Below are 17,150 nucleotides of genomic sequence, written 5' to 3' on the forward strand. Positions count from 1 at the left end.
TTAATTATTTTGTTTGATTTCGAAATAAAGGGAATACATACTTTTTTATGGGAGATATGGATATATGTATAAATGGATTTATTCCGCTTATTACGTTTTTTCTCCAACCTCCTATTCACGGATCAAGTTGAAATGTTGCATAACTATTCATTGTCGATAACCATTACACGAATCAATCCAAAATGTAACCGATTATTTAATCATTCAGTACTAATTCATTAACTTCGGTTTATATAGCTGAAGTGGAGAAAAAAATTCTGGGCTAATGTTTATAATACGTCATTTATTTGATGTGGATGTTTTTGTGAGAAAGTACTTGAACAATTAAATGTTTTTGTGAGAAAGTACTAGAACAATTAAATGTTTTTGTGAGAAAGTACTTGAACAATTAAATGTTTTTGTGAGAAAGTACTAGAACAATTAAATGTTTTTGTGAGAAAGTACTTGAACAATTAAATGTTTTTGTGAGAAAGTACTTGAACAATTAAATGTTTTTGTGAGAAAGTACTTGAACAATTAAATGTTTTTGTGAGAAAGTACTAGAACAATTAAATGTTTTTGTGAGAAAGTACTTGAACAATGAAATGTTTTTGTAAGAAAGTACTTGAACAATGAAATGTTTTTGTGAGAAAGTACTAGAACAATTAAATGTTTTTGTGAGAAAGTACTTGAACAATTAAATGTTTTTGTGAGAAAGTACTTGAACAATTAAATGTTTTTGTGAGATATTACTTGAACAATTAAATGTTTTTGTGAGAAAGTACTTGAACAATGAAATGTTTTTGTGAGAAAGTACTTGAACAATTAAATGTTTTTGTGAGAAAGTACTTGAACAATGAAATGTTTTTGTAAGAAAGTACTTGAACAATGAAATGTTTTTGTGAGAAAGTACTTGAACAATAAAATGTTTTTGTGAGAAAGTACTTCAACAATTAAATGTTTTTGTGAGAAAGTACTTGAACAATTAAATGTTTTTGTGAGAAAGTACTTGAACAATTAAATGTTTTTGTGAGAAAGTACTTGAACAATTAAATGTTTTTGTGAGAAAGTACTTGAACAATTAAATGTTTTTGTGAGAAAGTACTTGAACAATTAAATGTTTTTGTGAGAAAGTACTTGAACAATTAAATGTTTTTGTGAGAAAGTACTTGAACAATTAAATGTTTTTGTGAGAAAGTACTTGAACAATTAAATGTTTTTGTGAGAAAGTACTTGAACAATTAAATGTTTTTGTGAGAAAGTACTTGAACAATTAAATGTTTTTGTGAGAAAGTACTTGAACAATTAAATGTTTTTGTGAGAAAGTACTTGAACAATTAAATGTTTTTGTGAGAAAGTACTTGAACAATTAAATGTTTTCGTGAGAAAGTACTTGAACAATAAAATGATAGTCTACAATCTCTCCTTATATCAACACGAAGTCTCTGTAAATCGCCTACAGTACTTTATTTACTCTCTGTGAAAACAGAACAAACCAAGTAATGTTTAGAGATAACAGGCAGTATTTACCGTTTCTTTGCCTTTGATAAGCTTCGCTTTTAAATAGTTTTCTTATTTCTGTTGCTTGTTACTCCCTGGCTTTAAATTAGCTGATATACAGTTACCATAGAGCTCTTCATTCGATATGCTCTTTAGTTCTTTTCTGTGACAAGCTGAAAGTAAGCCCGCCATTGTCTTCTCAAGACGAAATCTTCACATAAAAATGGGAGATAGTTAACCCCATCAAAATTTTCTTTCCATAAAAAGAAACATAAATTGAATATATTAAAAAAAAAACAACTTTCTGTCTCTGGTTTTCAATGTTCAAATGAAAGTCTTCAATGTGACAACTCCTAGTGTGAATTTGTCAAAATCATAAATCAAATACACCCATTGTAGCTATGTAGCCAAATTTTTTTTCTATATTGCGAAGTAATTCTTAAAAAGAAGGAATCTTTGTTTTAATTTAAAAAATTCATAAAAAATTTTTATCATAGAGAATGTGTCAGTTTCTAGACATGAGGGACAGATATGATGTCCAGCATAAAACTAGTGGTCACACAAATCCAAATAATTAGAAATATAATAAAAGAGACAAGATCGATATATTTTCCAATTAATCGATACTTGTTTAGCTCTATTTCTTGAACTTTAGTAGCCGACTTGATTTTGCCTGCTGCCCCATGGTCATCACTGACCACAACAGGCAATGAGGTTTCAAACAGTTTGGAAGAGATGACCTCAACCGGGCTGCCATCTCCATTTTCTTGACTTTTGGTTTGACTGCAATCAGGCCTTGTTACGGCTTTTGTAAATATCCGAATTTTATTGGCCGAGCTCTTGTAGTTCTTTTGAGCTCGGAGAAGTTTACCTTCTCTCTGAAAACATGAAAGTATAAAGAGATATTAATATCTACAATCTATATAAATACTGTAGGGTTCTTTTCTCAATTGGCTGAAGGGCTTACTTACAAATAATTAATTACTAAGAAACTCCACAGAGAAACTCCAGCTATCCAGAAAAATAATAATAACTTTAATATTCAAAACAATACATAATGACAGCAACTCTCTCAGAAAATAATAACCGCACAAACACCAGTCCAGGAAGCAACTGACTATCTCTTTCTCGCGTACCAGTGACAGTGGTGTGTTAAAAACCATAACGCTTATACTGGAGATATAAACAAAAGGGGTGTAACTCTTTCATATCAAAATATTAACTGCGAAATAACACATTCCCTCTCACCATACCTGCCCCTGACAACTACATTTAATATATACAGTGCTGGATTAGGGCAGCAATAGACCTCATTCACCAATCGTAAACAAACAATATTATGTCACGCGGTTCTCTATATCTTCTATACAAATTACGCAATCCATAAAGGCTGTCACGTGATACGTAATTTTCATTGTTTTATCAATACTATCACGTGGCTTAATGTTGTTTGTTTACGATTGGTGAATGAGGTCCATTTCGTGCCTACTCTTTGTTTGCTATCAGCGCTGCTATAAAAGAGGAATTGTTATAATTATTATGTTGATTTCTATGCACTTTGAAGTACTGCAGAATCAAATTTCCAAAATCTTCTGTTCATATTATTAATATGGAAGATGTATGTAGTGCAGAAGCGTGCCTAGGGTGTGGGGAGGGAGGGGGCAATTGGAAACCCCGCCCCCCCTGGAAGCCAAACGAGTGTTTTTACATTACATGTGGGAAGCGTGGTCGAGAGGCTAAGTACGATTGAACTTGGCTTGGGTACTTACGAAGGGAACTCGAGGTTCCACACCCGACTATGGAAGAGTTGTGTTTACTGAGCGCCCAAAGGCAGCACGGAAAACCTTCTTCCAGACACCGCCATCCCTCTCCCCCACTGATCCACAAATGAAAATTGGACCATAGCGCTCTGAGCGTGCTATAAGCATGAAAGTAGCGCTATATAAAAGCTATAATTTACTATCAAAATATTAAGTATTACACAAAATGCAGGGCCCCCCAAAGAGTTCAAGCCACTAACCCCCCGGGCCCCTACTTGATGACAAATTCCTAGTTACGCCACTGATGCAGTGCCTGCTCTGCTACAGTGAGAAAAAATAAATGGGTAACTAGCTATAGAGTTTATTAAAGTATAGTAAAGGCAAAGATCATCGTGTACACTTGAGATATTTAGTTAATAACAGAGTTTTGTTCAATTGAGCGCTGTTTATTACAAAGCGTATATCAACAATATAAATAAAGAGTATCTAAGGTGAAGAGCTCAATATTTACAGCTACTTATTTAGCCTTATCTGTGATTAATGAAAAGATTATTTTCCCTTGTTGTAATCAAACTAAATAATTATAACCAGTGATTCATTGAAAAATGGGTTAATTGATTTATTGATTCATGTATTGTCTAAAAAAAATAATTGTGCAAAGTTTCAACTTGATCCGAGAATGTGTGTGGGAGAAATAACGTGTACAAACATTTGAATTGACACACAGACAGAGTTGATATCAGCTTTGTAAAAAGTAAACATTAGATTTTTCATAATTTTTTTTTCTCACCTGGTATCTGTTATACCCTGATACTTATCACAGTATATTTTACTTTCAGGTGAAAACTTGGATGGTTTAAATATATTTTCTTTATTTAAAAAAAAAATTAGTAAACAAGCGCAATAATTACTTCCCAATAATGTTTTTATATCAAAGAATAACAGCCAATTAAATTTTGCTAAAATTTCAAGAGGCTTTGCAAATCTTTTTTTTCAGAAATCTAAAAGAATAAAATCTTGTGCACAGTCCTGACACTGATACACTTTTATCTCATTCTCTTTTTTTTCAACGTACCTCTTCCAGGTGATGAAGATACACAATGATGATACTGTCCACTACAGTCAACAAGGAAATGACTAACAGGAGAAATAAAAAGATCGTAATTTTGGGCAATGAATTAGAAGACCTTGGCAGCATGGTACTGACCATACTGAGAAATACAGCCAGCGCTAGAAGTACTGTTATACCTACATATGAAAGGAACAAAGAAAAAAAAAATAAAAAAAAATCAAAGGTTATGTAATAATGTTATTTCGCTTTCATACCATTGAAATAGTTTGTTATGTGTAATGCACAATAGTAAAACTAATTTCACCCAGGATAATAATAATAATATTAAAAAAATATAATAATAATAATAGTATCACCAACAATGAAGTCCAGTATGGCGTCGGCGCCGTAGGCGCCATTATCCCGTTGGTGGTTAGAAAGGCTTTTATCCAACTACCAGGCCTGGACATGGGGCGCTTCACCCCTGTCCTGTCTGAGGGCTCCCAATGGTAGACGGCCAGATTTTTCGGACTGGTGTGCGGGCTACTTGTTCCATCCCTACCCCGAGTGAGATTAAAAAAAAAAGATTACCCAGGGGGTCCCGCAAAGGCCTGGTTCGCTACTCATACTTAGCATATCTAGTTCCACCACTAGACGTTTCCACCGGAGGCGCCACGCTGAGGCGACGGGTAGCTGGAATCCTCCGGAATAATTTTACCAGAAAACTGCTCAGTTAAAACTGATAAAAGGACTGCTATGAATTTTGTTTCTTTTTAACGAAGCTCGTCCCTGGCAGCGCCAGAGAATGAATACTCATTCGTCTCTAACATAATAGGAGTCTAGGCTTGGAGATTAAGCGTTTATGGAAGTTATGCAAAATTACAATATACACCATTGTCATATCAACCGAAGGGATAATTACAACTAACCTCACAGATGGCTTCAAGGCCCTTAACATTTCTAGGAACATTCTCATTGCCTATTAGAGGGCGGTACTGCTGCAGACCTGCCACATCACCAGAAAGTTCCTCAGTGGATCTTGATTAATGGGACTGCAATGCATTTTGTTTCTCTTTAGCGAAACTCGACCCTGGCAGCGCCAGAGAATGAATACTACTTCATTTCTAACATAATAATAATAATAATAATATTGAGAACAATCTAATTAAGTAATTTTTTTGCACTTTTAGGATCAGGCTTCGTTAGGGGGGAAACAATATTCATTTTGGTCAACTCCTCGGCGTCCAGTGAGGAATTTTCTGATGATGTGGCCGGTCTGCAGCAGTGCCGTCATCTGACATTCAAAGAGAATCTTACAGGTAATGTTCAGGGACCCGTCGGGAATACGGAGGTCAAAGGTAACTTCAACTTCGGCTGAAATCACAATAGAGACTGTTGTTGTTTAGGTAAACTATCATAATCGCTCAATCTCCAAAAGTGTTGACTTTCATTTTGTTTTCATTATTCATCAACCCTTCCAGTAGCACTACAGAGCATGAAGGGCCTTGGCCTGGTCCAGCACATGAAGAGCCTTGGCCTGATCTAGCACATGGAGGGCCTGGGCCTGATCTAGCACATGGAGGGCCTTGGCCTGATCCAGCACATGGAGGGGCCTTGGCCTGATCTAGCACATGGGGGGCCTTGGCCTGATCCAGCACATGGGGGGGCCTTGGCCTGATCCAGCACATGGAGGGCCTTGGCCTGATCCAGCACATCTTTCCATTCTGATCTATCTTGGGCTTTACGTCTCCATGCCCGGATTCTTGGCTGTTGTTTTTCATTATTAGACTTTATTATTTTTATTATACTTTAAAGCAAAATACTAATATATATTATTTTCTCTGCATTAAAAATCCTATCCCCTCTGCTGTAGGATACCTCTTGTTGTTTTGATTAGATCTATAATAATAATTTTGGAGATACATAAGAGGTATGAATAAGTTTCTAGCTACCACCCTAATAGGTGACCGTGAAAACGGGAAATGTCCACCAGAAGCACGGACTCATGCACAAATGCTTTTTTTTTTTTTAAATAATAATCGTGAAATAACTATTAGCATCATTCATTAGTTATTGAAAAATTCTGTCTTTAATACATGATACTTACCGAACCCAATTTTTTCTCCAGATTCAGCGGGGATGATAAAAACCATAATGTTGAGAAATGAAAGAAAGACAACCGGTAAAATTGTGTTCAGTAGAAGGAAGTCAGGCCTTCTCTTGATTAAGAAGGAAATCTGATAACAGAAAAAAAAAAAGATTCTTAAAGAATAAATAGTAAAAGATATATCCTGTAATCCTGAAAATTCACGGAATCTTAACAATTAATTTCTGGATGTGTGTGTGTCCCATAGACTGTCATCGACTCATCTAGAGTTGGACCCTCGATCTCTAAAATCTCCTGTCGTCCTGTAGGAAGCTTTGGTCAAGACGTAAAAATCTTCATAGGTAAAGAAACCTCTTGAAGTGTAAAAGTTATTCCAGAGGTCACAAATGGTATAAATAAGCTTTCATGTCTTAAAGTGTACAAGTCAACTTTTAACGTGTTAAAGTGTACTAGTCAACTTTTAACGTCTTAGGGTGTACAAGTCAACTTTTAACGTCTCAGAGTGTACAAGTCAACTTTTAACGTCTTAAAGTGTACAAGTCAACTTTTAACGTCTTAAAGTGTACAAGTCAAAATTTAACGTCTTAGAGTGTACAAGTCAACTTTTAACGTCTTAAAGTGTACAAGTCAAAATTTAACGTCTTAGGGTGTACAAGTCAATTTTTAACGTCTTAGGGTGTACAAGTCAACTTTTAACGTGTTAAAGTGTACAAGTCAACTTTTATTGAACCCAATAAATATTAATTGTAAAATTCTTTTTCTTGCACAAGTTTGAAAATCATTCTGTTGTAAAGTATAGTATGTATATGTGATTCGGCATGAATGTGTTAGAAAAATGTTTTGATATGGTTATTTTTTTTATCACACTATGCATGTTTTTATGTTGTACAAATTTTAATTGAAACACAATATATAATTAGCCTACAGATATAAATGCTCCACTACGAAGCATGAAATAGTCTGTCTTAGTGCCAGTTATACTGTGAGATCAAATGTGTTTATAGTAAAAATACACTTTTTTAATATAGACAAAATAAGAGCATGGATGAAGTCAAACTCAAACTTACTTAAAATCGGCTACTACATTTGATTTAATAAGTAACTGTAGCCAGAAGGTCCTTATTTTGAATCCAATTTCAGACCTTACGATCTATAGGGCAGATGATGTAAAGGTCATCTGTTAACGAGGGTGTCATGTGACAAGCACAACACGACCAATAGCCTGTACTTTACTCCAACAAACGTCAGGTACCCATTACATTACAGCTTAGACTAAGACTAAGGATCCCAAAAGAATAAATCTCAGTTTTCATCAGTATTTGAACTCAAAACCCATCGGTTTGGAAGCCAAGCGCTTTACCACTCAGCCACCGCGCCTCCATGAAAACAATTAGCTTTTCATAATCTGGGCAGTTATACAGTTACTGCAAATACTGATTATATCAGCAAAAAAGGGCAGCAAAGATTACGATTACTAAGAAAACTGTCCTCGTTTAATGTTAGCGAAAAGGCCTTGGCTATGTTTTATCACGCTCACATCTGCAATATTTTAAGTTTCAATATCACTGCCTGGTATGGCAATCTGAGCATTAAAAATAAAAATAAACTTCATAGAATCCTAAATGCTGCTGGCAAAATCATTGGCAAAAAACAAACCCCATTTGGGCAGTTGTTTGAGACAAACATCTATAAAAAAGCTAACAAGATCCTCGAAATAAAGAATCACCCTTTGTGTCAGGATTTTGTGATTTTACCATCACAAAAGAGATACAAGACACTGATAGCAAAGACAAACAGACACAAACACTCTTTTTTCCCCTGGCAATCAAATCATTAAATAAGAACAATCTGGTATAAACTTTGTCACATGTAAATTATGAGTGAGTCTGGTGTGAATGTACACTTTGGTTTCTTATAGTTATAATGTTTTTGTTTGGTGTAATGCACACATTGTAAGACAAATTTCCTTACGGATAATAAAAATTATTATTATTATTATTATTATTATTATGTTAGAAATGAACGAGTAGTCATTCTCTGGCGCTGCCAGGGTCAAGTTTCGCTAAAGAGAAACAAAATTCATCGTAGTCCCTTTAACAGTTTCCACTGAGGAATTTTCTGGTGATGTGGCAGGTCTGCAGCAGTACCGCCCTCTGACAGGCAACGAAGATGTTCCTAGGAATGTTAAGGGCCTTGAAGGTGTCTGTGAGGTCAGTTGTTATTATCCCCTCGGTTGATATAACAATGGGGTATATTGTTATTTTGTTGCTTACATTCCCAGGATCAGGCATTTTCCTAGCAATAATTCTACGATTGGTTTATGTAGAAGGTTTGGGGTATGTCGTATATATCTGTATTTCTAAAAGGACACAAGTAAACGTATAAACAACCAATTAGTTAAACAAAATAGAATAATGTCCTTTTTTAAAATTTAATACGCAAATTATTGAGGTTATGAGGATTTCCAATCAGTAATCCAGACTTACTTGAACAGTTTGATAACTGATTGGTGGATCTCTTATGTTCGTCCTTTCAACATGCGTACTCATGATATCCCATTCGACATGAGGGATGAAAAGCCTCATTTCAACTCCTGTCTGGTCTTCAGGGACAAATTGAAGCTCTTCCACATTTTGATTCATAGCCACAAACTAGGGAATACAATCGGATGGGAATGTGTGCGCTGTAATCATTGAAGTAATACAACAACAAGAAATATGGAGCAGAAAACAGAAATAAAATGGTGAAAGAAATTAAGCATAAATTTAAACAGTAAGTTGATATATGCTCATTTATTCTGGATATAATTAAAATAATATACCTTACTTTTTGACGATACGTAGAAAGGAAACTAATGTTTAAGCAATTGTGACAATGTGTTACTGTTACCTAGCGAACTTATCTATTTAGATCGCATTCATCATCATCATTATCTTCTTCTCGTCATCTTCAACCAGCTTATACAGGCGTTTTGGTTCTAGGTGACTCTCTCGTCCCCACGTCTAGTCTATCTGCTAGGCATCTGTTACCAAAATCTCGTCCCCACGTCTTGTCTATCTGCTTGGCATCTGTTACCAAAAATCTCGTCCCCACGTCTTGTCTATCTGCTTGGCATCTGTTACCAAAATCTCGTCCCCACGTCTTGTCTATCTGCTTGGCATCTGTTATCAAAATCTCGTCCCCACGTCTTGTCTATCTGCTTGGCATCTGTTACCAAAATATCGTCCCCACGTCTTGTCTATCTGCTTGGCATCTGTTACCAAAATCTCGTCCCCACGTCTTGTCTATCTGTTTGGCATCTGCTACCAAAATCTCGTCCCCACGTCTTGTCTATCTGCTTGGCATCTGTTACCAAAATCTCGTCCCCACGTCTTGTCTATCTGTTTGGCATCTGCTACCAAAATCTCGTCCCCACGTCTTGTCTGTCTGCTTGGCATCTGCTACCAAAATCTCGCCCCCACGTCTTGTCTATCTGTTTGGCATCTGCTACCAAAGTCTCTCGGCGCCATTTTATTTCTGGATCGTCCAAACCTTCATCTTTTCTTGGGAAGGGGGGTCCAGGTGAGGGCTTGTTTTTTTTTATGTAGAATGCAGGCTTGAAAATGGTGTTGCCTATCTATCGCCATTGTCTATGAAGGATATTTACTTCAACAGGCTGCTTCTTTGCCACTGTTGAGATCTTGCCTGGTCAACGAATCATCAGACTCTTCCTAATGCAGGTATTGGTGAATATGAACCTATTCTCAATGGTGGTGCTCCTTTCCTTACATTCCCAGTTGTTCTTCATTTTGTGGAAGGCTGCGTGAGTTTAACCACTGCGTGTTCTGACATCTGTATTACATTTCTTTCTGTGACGTTTTAAATCCTCGAGAGATAATCTTTTTCCTATGCAACTTCTTATGTGACTAAAGAGGCCAATCCTTGATACACAGCTGCGGTCACAGGTTGGGCATATGTGATCACCAGACGCCTTTGCATTTTCACCCTTCTTTCTGTTGCTGTTGTGTATGGCATCTGCAATCCAATAACCTTCCTTTATGCTCTCTCTCCATGTGGATCTATCGAGTGCCACTTTTTCCAGCTGCTAGTGTCGATTTTGAAGAGCTTCATGTCGCTTTCGCATGCATCTGTATACCGTAAAAGTGGGCAACCAGCGGCTATCATGCCTTCTGTTAGATTGCCATACAAAATGTCTTGTGGATAAAATAACCAATGAGGAAGTGCTACGCAAAGCAGAGTGCCAGGACATTCGCTGTGTTATCAACAGCAGACGCCTTGGCTGGCTTGGCAACGTTCATTGAATGATAGTTGGTCGACTTCCACAAGACATTGTGTATTACATTTCTATCACATTTTATTTTATATCTATGTTCGTCAGCAATAATTTAAGATATTACTTTGTGTCTGCAAAGCATCCACACAATCCTGATGCAGTCCCAGCTGCGATGGGCAGGTCACGTCTACAGAATGGAAGACTACCGCATCTCTAAACGACTCTTGTATGGCCAACTAAGCGAAGGAAAGCGCTCGCAAGGTGGGCAAAGTAAGCGCTTCAGGGACACCCTCAAAGCTTCTCTGAAGGCGTTCAGCATAGACCCAGGCACCTGGGAGACAGAGGCACATGACAGAGCATCATGGCGTCGCGCTGTGAAAACTGTGAAAACGGTTGCTGAGGAAAAAAGAACAACGCAGGCAGAAGAAAAACGCCAGAAAAGAAAAGCAAGACAAACGACACTAGCTCCAGCTGGTATAACCTGCCCAGTGTGCGGCCGAACATTCCGGGCTCACATAGGTCTCACCAGCCACATCAGGAGGCATTAAACCCCAGTGCAAAGCCCTCAGTCCCCTGGAAGACAAAGTGGTCATCATCGAACCACGATGGACGAACTATATATATATATATATATAAGATATTACTTTACTAATAGTAAGAAGTTTTGATTTGACAGAATCTCACCTATTTGACGTGTAACCAAGACAAATGCAAAATTAATAAACTAAAAAAATATACCAGTTTTTTATTCTATATGTTAGAAAAAAAAACACAAGGTGCTAATGTAGAGGGGCAGTTATATTGTGTTAATAGAGTCTTCATCTCTAATTAACATGAATGACTAAATTAGCACAAAAGAAAAATAAATAATAATCTTTATGATTTTTGCTTCATAAAAAAAGGGGGTGGGCGTAAAAATTAAATTTTCCCTTTCAGACCTTTCTATAGAGCAGTAGATGTAAAGGTCATTTGAGGGTGTCATGTGGTCAACACAATGACCTAAATTCCTTACTTTATCCAACTAATGTCAGAGACCCATTACAGCTGGGTGGACTCACTGGCCTCCTAAAAATCTCAAAGTTCAAATTTTCAGCCTTGACCTAGATTCGAACCCAAGACTACTCGGACGCCAAGCCCCATTCAGTGTTAATAGTTCATTTTATTATATTTCACAAAGGTACAAGAAAATATCTATAAATAAATCGTTTTCTTGAGCTTTATGTGTAGAAGTATTGTCTACAGAACTTGGAGACATATCAAATCACATGCATCTTTCTGATAATATTTGTAAGCTGACACGCTTTAAAAAACATTGTTAAAATTCTAATTGACAAATTATTGGAATGGATAACATATAAAAAAAAATTAAAAGCAGTTACTTATTTATCTGATGGTTGCCTAAAATTTCTCATTTTGTTTTCTTTGGTAGTGCTTCACTATTGCTTTAGTCTTCAAAAGACGATGTGCACAATGTTCATTTACATCTAATTATTTTTTCAGCTTTACTGAATACAAAGAAACATTTGAGTCGAGTCGTGTGCGGCTAATTCCAAGAGAAGCCGTATTCCAAATAAAAAGACGTAAGCCACATTTTAATTTTAAGTTGATTATAGTTTGGAAAATTAAAACGGTCAAACCAGAGTTTTCCCTGTGTGACTAAATAACTAAATAGCTAGTATTTTTCCCCATAGATGTCAATTATTTAGGAAAATCATTACAGCCGTTTTCTGAATACCATTCCACCCAATTTCCAGTCGCCGAACATGAAGAGTTGCCAAGCTAATAGTAAGAATAGTAAAAGGTGGTTAAAACAAAACAAAACAAAAAAAAATAGATAATAAAGCCACCAGTCCTATATCTTTTAAACCAAAAGACATATGGGACTTCACAGTCTGTGTTCGACATAATAATACAGAATGAAACACTCATCCTACGCTCCAGGAATTTAATGTCCTTGGTATATTCACGTTACTGTTTTCGTTTCGCATGTGAACTACTGAGGCTCTTACCTCGATGGAACAGTTCTGGACGTCGAATGGAAATTTGACCAAGGTCATCTCACAGGAAGTGTGGAACACAGAGCCAGGGACGTAGTAGACGTAGCCGTTGTAGAACAAGCTTGTAGGTCTGGAACAAACAAATTGCCCGGGAGAAAGGATCTCATCAGCCAGGTAAGCAATGAATCTAGGTTAGGCGCAGTGATGAGCCCTCTTCCCCCCCCCCCCCCCCCACACGATGCGGTATGAAGGCTTGAAGAGACAAACCCGAGGAAAATCAGGCGTTGGGACTATATAAATATGTTAGCCAGAGACTTAGGACTCAATGTCTAACTGTTGATACGCGCTCCTCCAAACATCTAGTGTAGCTAAACAGGTGTGTCCACTGCATTTTACATTGGACTCTTTAGCGAATATATGCGGGAATTCCCGATGAGATTCAAGATATAGATCTCTAGACCAGTGTTAATTTTAGAATATTTATATTTTGAAAAAACATAACGGTCAAACCAGAGTTGTGGTATAAAAAAAGTAAAGTAATTCTTTTAGACCTTGCGTTCTATAGGACATATGATGTAAAGGTCATCTGTTTCTGGGGGTGTCATGTGGCCAGCACAACGACTAAGCAAATTTACTTTTCCACAACCAATGTCAGGTAACCATTAGAGCTCGGTGGACCAAGAGGCGCCCTTAAGATATCGAAATTAAAAGTCCCTGTGGATTCGAAACTCACACTACCGCGTCTCCCTCTGGCCTATTATCTAATTGTTTTTTTCCCAAAGATATACATAAACTGTCAATTTTCTAGTTCCGTGTCTGCCCACCCATGAAGAGTTTGCAAGGTTATAAGAGGAACTGTAGAAGTGATATCTTAAACAAAATCTTGCTCACTAAAACCACTTTTTGTCACAAGACTCTCGCTTTATTTTTCTTCAACTTTCACACCAGTATTTCTTAACTGAACTAAGACAGACTACCTCTTGATCTCATCACAATCTCTTCAGCCTACACAACCAAAACATCCGCTCACCTTTTCCTTCTGTTAACACAGATATATAACAAAGCATTTTTCGTGATTTTTTTTAGGGAAAAGATGTCCAAGTAGCAGTTTCATAATTTTGGTGCTGTAATGTGTACCTGAACAAATCTGTTACATAAGATTGTTTATTGTATTGATAAAAGCATTGGATTGACTGTCCTTTATCTCCATCAATGAATAAATCTATCAAAACTTACGCTTTAGCTTCTCCAAATATATCTCTCTCTCCTTTTGTGTTCATGAGCACTATTCTCGGTCTCCAAATATTCTCTGGCAACGGGTGTACAAGCTCAATACCTCCGTAGTCTTTAGGGTCCCATACAGCTAACTAGTAAGTAGAAACACAACCAGATGTATGATGTACCTTTATTTTTACAGTAATTTTTCTCATAAGTATAACAAATCATTGTTTATTCTAATATATACACAATATTGCGATTAGATTAGTACAACAGTTAGGCTTAGCTTCTATTTATTATTTTAAATCTTTCTCTCTCTCTGTCGAAATTCTATACCTAACGAGGATGAATGCAGAAACAAGCTATCTATATTTTACAGAACAAATAATAGTAAATACAAAGTAAAAACAAATGCTTAGATCTATATTTCTTATCTTATCTTATAAAATACAGACGTTACTTGAAAGAAGATGATTACTTCCTACGCGTCATGCATCTAGTCGTGCTCGTTAACCAATGACTTAAATTTTGCCAAGTCACTGGTTTTCCTGGCTGGCTTAAGCAACCCATTCAATGCTCTAATAACACTAGGGAAGAAGTAGCATTTGTACAAATTTGTCCTAGCATATTTCATTTCATTTCATTTTGATTGTGCTAAAGAATTTTATTCTCGAGCAACTACTCTTCAATAAATCGAATGGAGTTGGTGTTCTCTTACAGACAATTGTATCGATAAATACAAATCTTTATATACATATCTGTTATATTCTGTTATAAATTGCAATCATTTTGTCAGTTTTTTTTACACTCTCAGTAGACATTCATGAACAACTAAGTATTGTCTTGTAGAATTACAATGTAAATCTAGACAAATTATTCTGATCCTTGAGAGCGTTTGGAACGTAGGTAATTGTAAGTAAAAAGGAAGGTAGAGTTCCTTTTTCAAACCTTGGAATCTGATAATGGTCATCTGCTTCTATGACCTACGGTTAACGAGGGTATCATGTGGCCAACTTAAAATCAACCCAATTTGACTAGTTCAAAATCCCATTCTGCAATGGAATTCAAACTTGTAACCCATGAACTCAGAAGCCAAGCGGTTTATTAGGCCACCAACAAAAAATTATTACACAGGTCAATGTGTATGGTCACTAATATCCGAACAATTTTAATTAGGATAGTCATCATTATTGTTAAATAACCTTTTAAAGTGACCTGGTCAGTTAACACAAGTCTATACCTCGTCGTACCAGGCCATGGCCAGAAAACCGTTGACAATAAAGTCTTGGGAGACATCGTTGACCTCCACCAGGGACTCCAGATAAAACTTGAAGTTGACTTCCAAGACTTCGCTCTGATTCCTCTTCGGCCTGACCTCCGTGTGGTACACATCCTTGCTCAGTTTCTCGCTCAAGATAGATCTGGTGTGGTTGTACATCTGGCTGCTCGCGAACCCGGCCAACAATTGAAGAAGAATTAAAGTTACGGCGTGACCTGTTCAAAAATAAAACGTCATTTAAAATAACTCTAAGAATTCTTAAATTTCAATGTTGTGTTTTGAAGCACCAAAGAAGGCAAGTATACTTTTACTATTTCTTAGCCTTCTGAACTACTTTGTGATTTAAAGCTTGGAAGAAAAAAACTGAAGGCAAATCAGGAGCTCGAAAAAAAATCAAAATAAGTTAATGTACAACAATAATAATTGCGTTATGGGGAACACATAGACCCCTATGAACTCATATAGAAACAACGCAAGAAAGACACTTGTAGAACTTGGGAAACACAACTGATTTCACCGCTGCGAATTTCGTTTTTAGTTTGTCAACAAGTTTATTTTGATTGGTGAAGTAAGCACACAAGCAACACCAAATTTCTTAATTCTTTTTTTTCTGTAAGTTTTCTAAAAAGATTTTGCCTTGATAATGACGTTTCTTTTGGGAAGATGGCCTTTACCTAATACTTTGTAATAGCCAGCCAGTCCTATATCAATAACTGGGGCTTTGTCAAATATATCAAGATATTTAATTCTGGACTGCTCACTCAGTTACCAAACTTTAACAAAGTTGATAGAAGTGCGGAGGAATGTATTGTTGATCTTGTGGATATATCTCATACCTACTTTACCAAAATAAAAAAAGTAAAGTTTCCCTTTCAGACTTTCTGGCCTATAGGGCAGATGATGTAAAGGTCATCTGATTCTGTGGCCTACGGTTTACGAGGGTGTCATATGGCCAGCACAACGACAAACCGCCTTTACTTTTACCCAACTAATGTCAGGTACCCATTAGAGCTGGGTGGACTCAGAGGCGCCCATAGATCCCGAAATTAAAACTCAGTCTTCACCAGGATTCGAACCCGGGACTCCCGGTTCAGAAGCCAAGCACTTTACCGCTCAGCCACAGAGGCCTCCTTATCACAATAAGCTGGATGAAATTTATTACAGTTTAGTCCATGATAATGGTGACCACATGTGTAGATGATACTGTGTTACATTTTTAAAAAATTTAAATAAAACACAAAACTATACATATTGTTTTGTTTTATATAATTCTGAAGTTCCAAATTTGAAGATTATTACATCTTAGCCCGATTCGATCCCGGACCACCGACGCATACCACACGACCAGGCAGCCATATTCACACACAAAGACTAATTTTGAAGCCAAAAGGCTGAAAGGACTTAAAGAAAGTCTACACATAAACAGAGTGTTGGATGAAAAGATATAAAGATAGACTAGATAGCAATGATAAATAAATAAATGTATATAGACTAAGTAACGAAATGCGTGCGCGTTTCTGCTATTAATTAAACATAATATTGAAACTATTCATTACTTACACGCGGAAAGATCCATTAAAACATGTAACATCTCTCTAGCTTTTAACAGTGAACTATGTACGAAAGTTCTTTATTCAATCAAATAGTTCGTACTGACGGATTTTTAACACTGATATTTATAACAAGTAGACCAACAGCATTGAACTGTGTCATGCAACTGCAGACATGTCACTGCGCATGGGCAGATAATTATACAAGTGTGTGTTGGCAAACATTGCCTAATAACTGTGGAGCTTGAAAGATATTCAACATTTTTTTTGTTTACATTTTTGGGATTAGCTGGTTAAAGGATGTGCAAACGAGAGATTTAAAAGGTTGACATATACAATAAATTGGATACATTTCAAATACTGGTATAGCTAACATTTTTATCAGATATCATAATCGTTCAATGACCCAATCATATTTGAATATCAATAACCTTTT

General features: G+C 36.4%; 1 protein-coding gene across 1 annotated transcript; it reads right to left on the bottom strand.

Annotated features, from left to right (window-relative positions):
• Positions 1–1,427: 1,427 nt before the first annotated feature.
• Positions 1,428–16,862, bottom strand: LOC106063143 (neuronal acetylcholine receptor subunit alpha-5-like). Its single transcript, XM_056038128.1, has 8 exons — positions 16,725–16,862; positions 15,126–15,379; positions 13,904–14,034; positions 12,680–12,797; positions 8,884–9,048; positions 6,398–6,527; positions 4,315–4,487; positions 1,428–2,357 (listed from the first exon to the last, which is right to left on the bottom strand). The coding sequence occupies exons 1-8, from the start codon at positions 16,753–16,755 to the stop codon at positions 1,992–1,994; spliced, it is 1,368 nt and encodes a 455-aa protein (XP_055894103.1). The 5' UTR covers positions 16,756–16,862; the 3' UTR covers positions 1,428–1,991.
• Between the last annotated feature and the right edge of the window lie 288 nt (positions 16,863–17,150).

Source organism: Biomphalaria glabrata, chromosome 8 (assembly GCF_947242115.1).
Source record: "Biomphalaria glabrata chromosome 8, xgBioGlab47.1, whole genome shotgun sequence".
Taxonomy (NCBI): Eukaryota; Metazoa; Mollusca; class Gastropoda; family Planorbidae; genus Biomphalaria; species Biomphalaria glabrata.

Coding starts and splice junctions, on each gene's coding strand:
- LOC106063143 (XM_056038128.1), bottom strand. CDS start 16,755: ATGTTACATGTTTTAATGGATCTTTCCGCGT. Junction 9,049..12,679: donor TCCAGAACTGTTCCATCGAG/GTAAGAGCCTCA, acceptor TGTATTCCCTAG/TTTGTGGCTATGAATCAAAA. Junction 2,358..4,314: donor ATCTTCATCACCTGGAAGAG/GTACGTTGAAAA, acceptor TCATGTTTTCAG/AGAGAAGGTAAACTTCTCCG.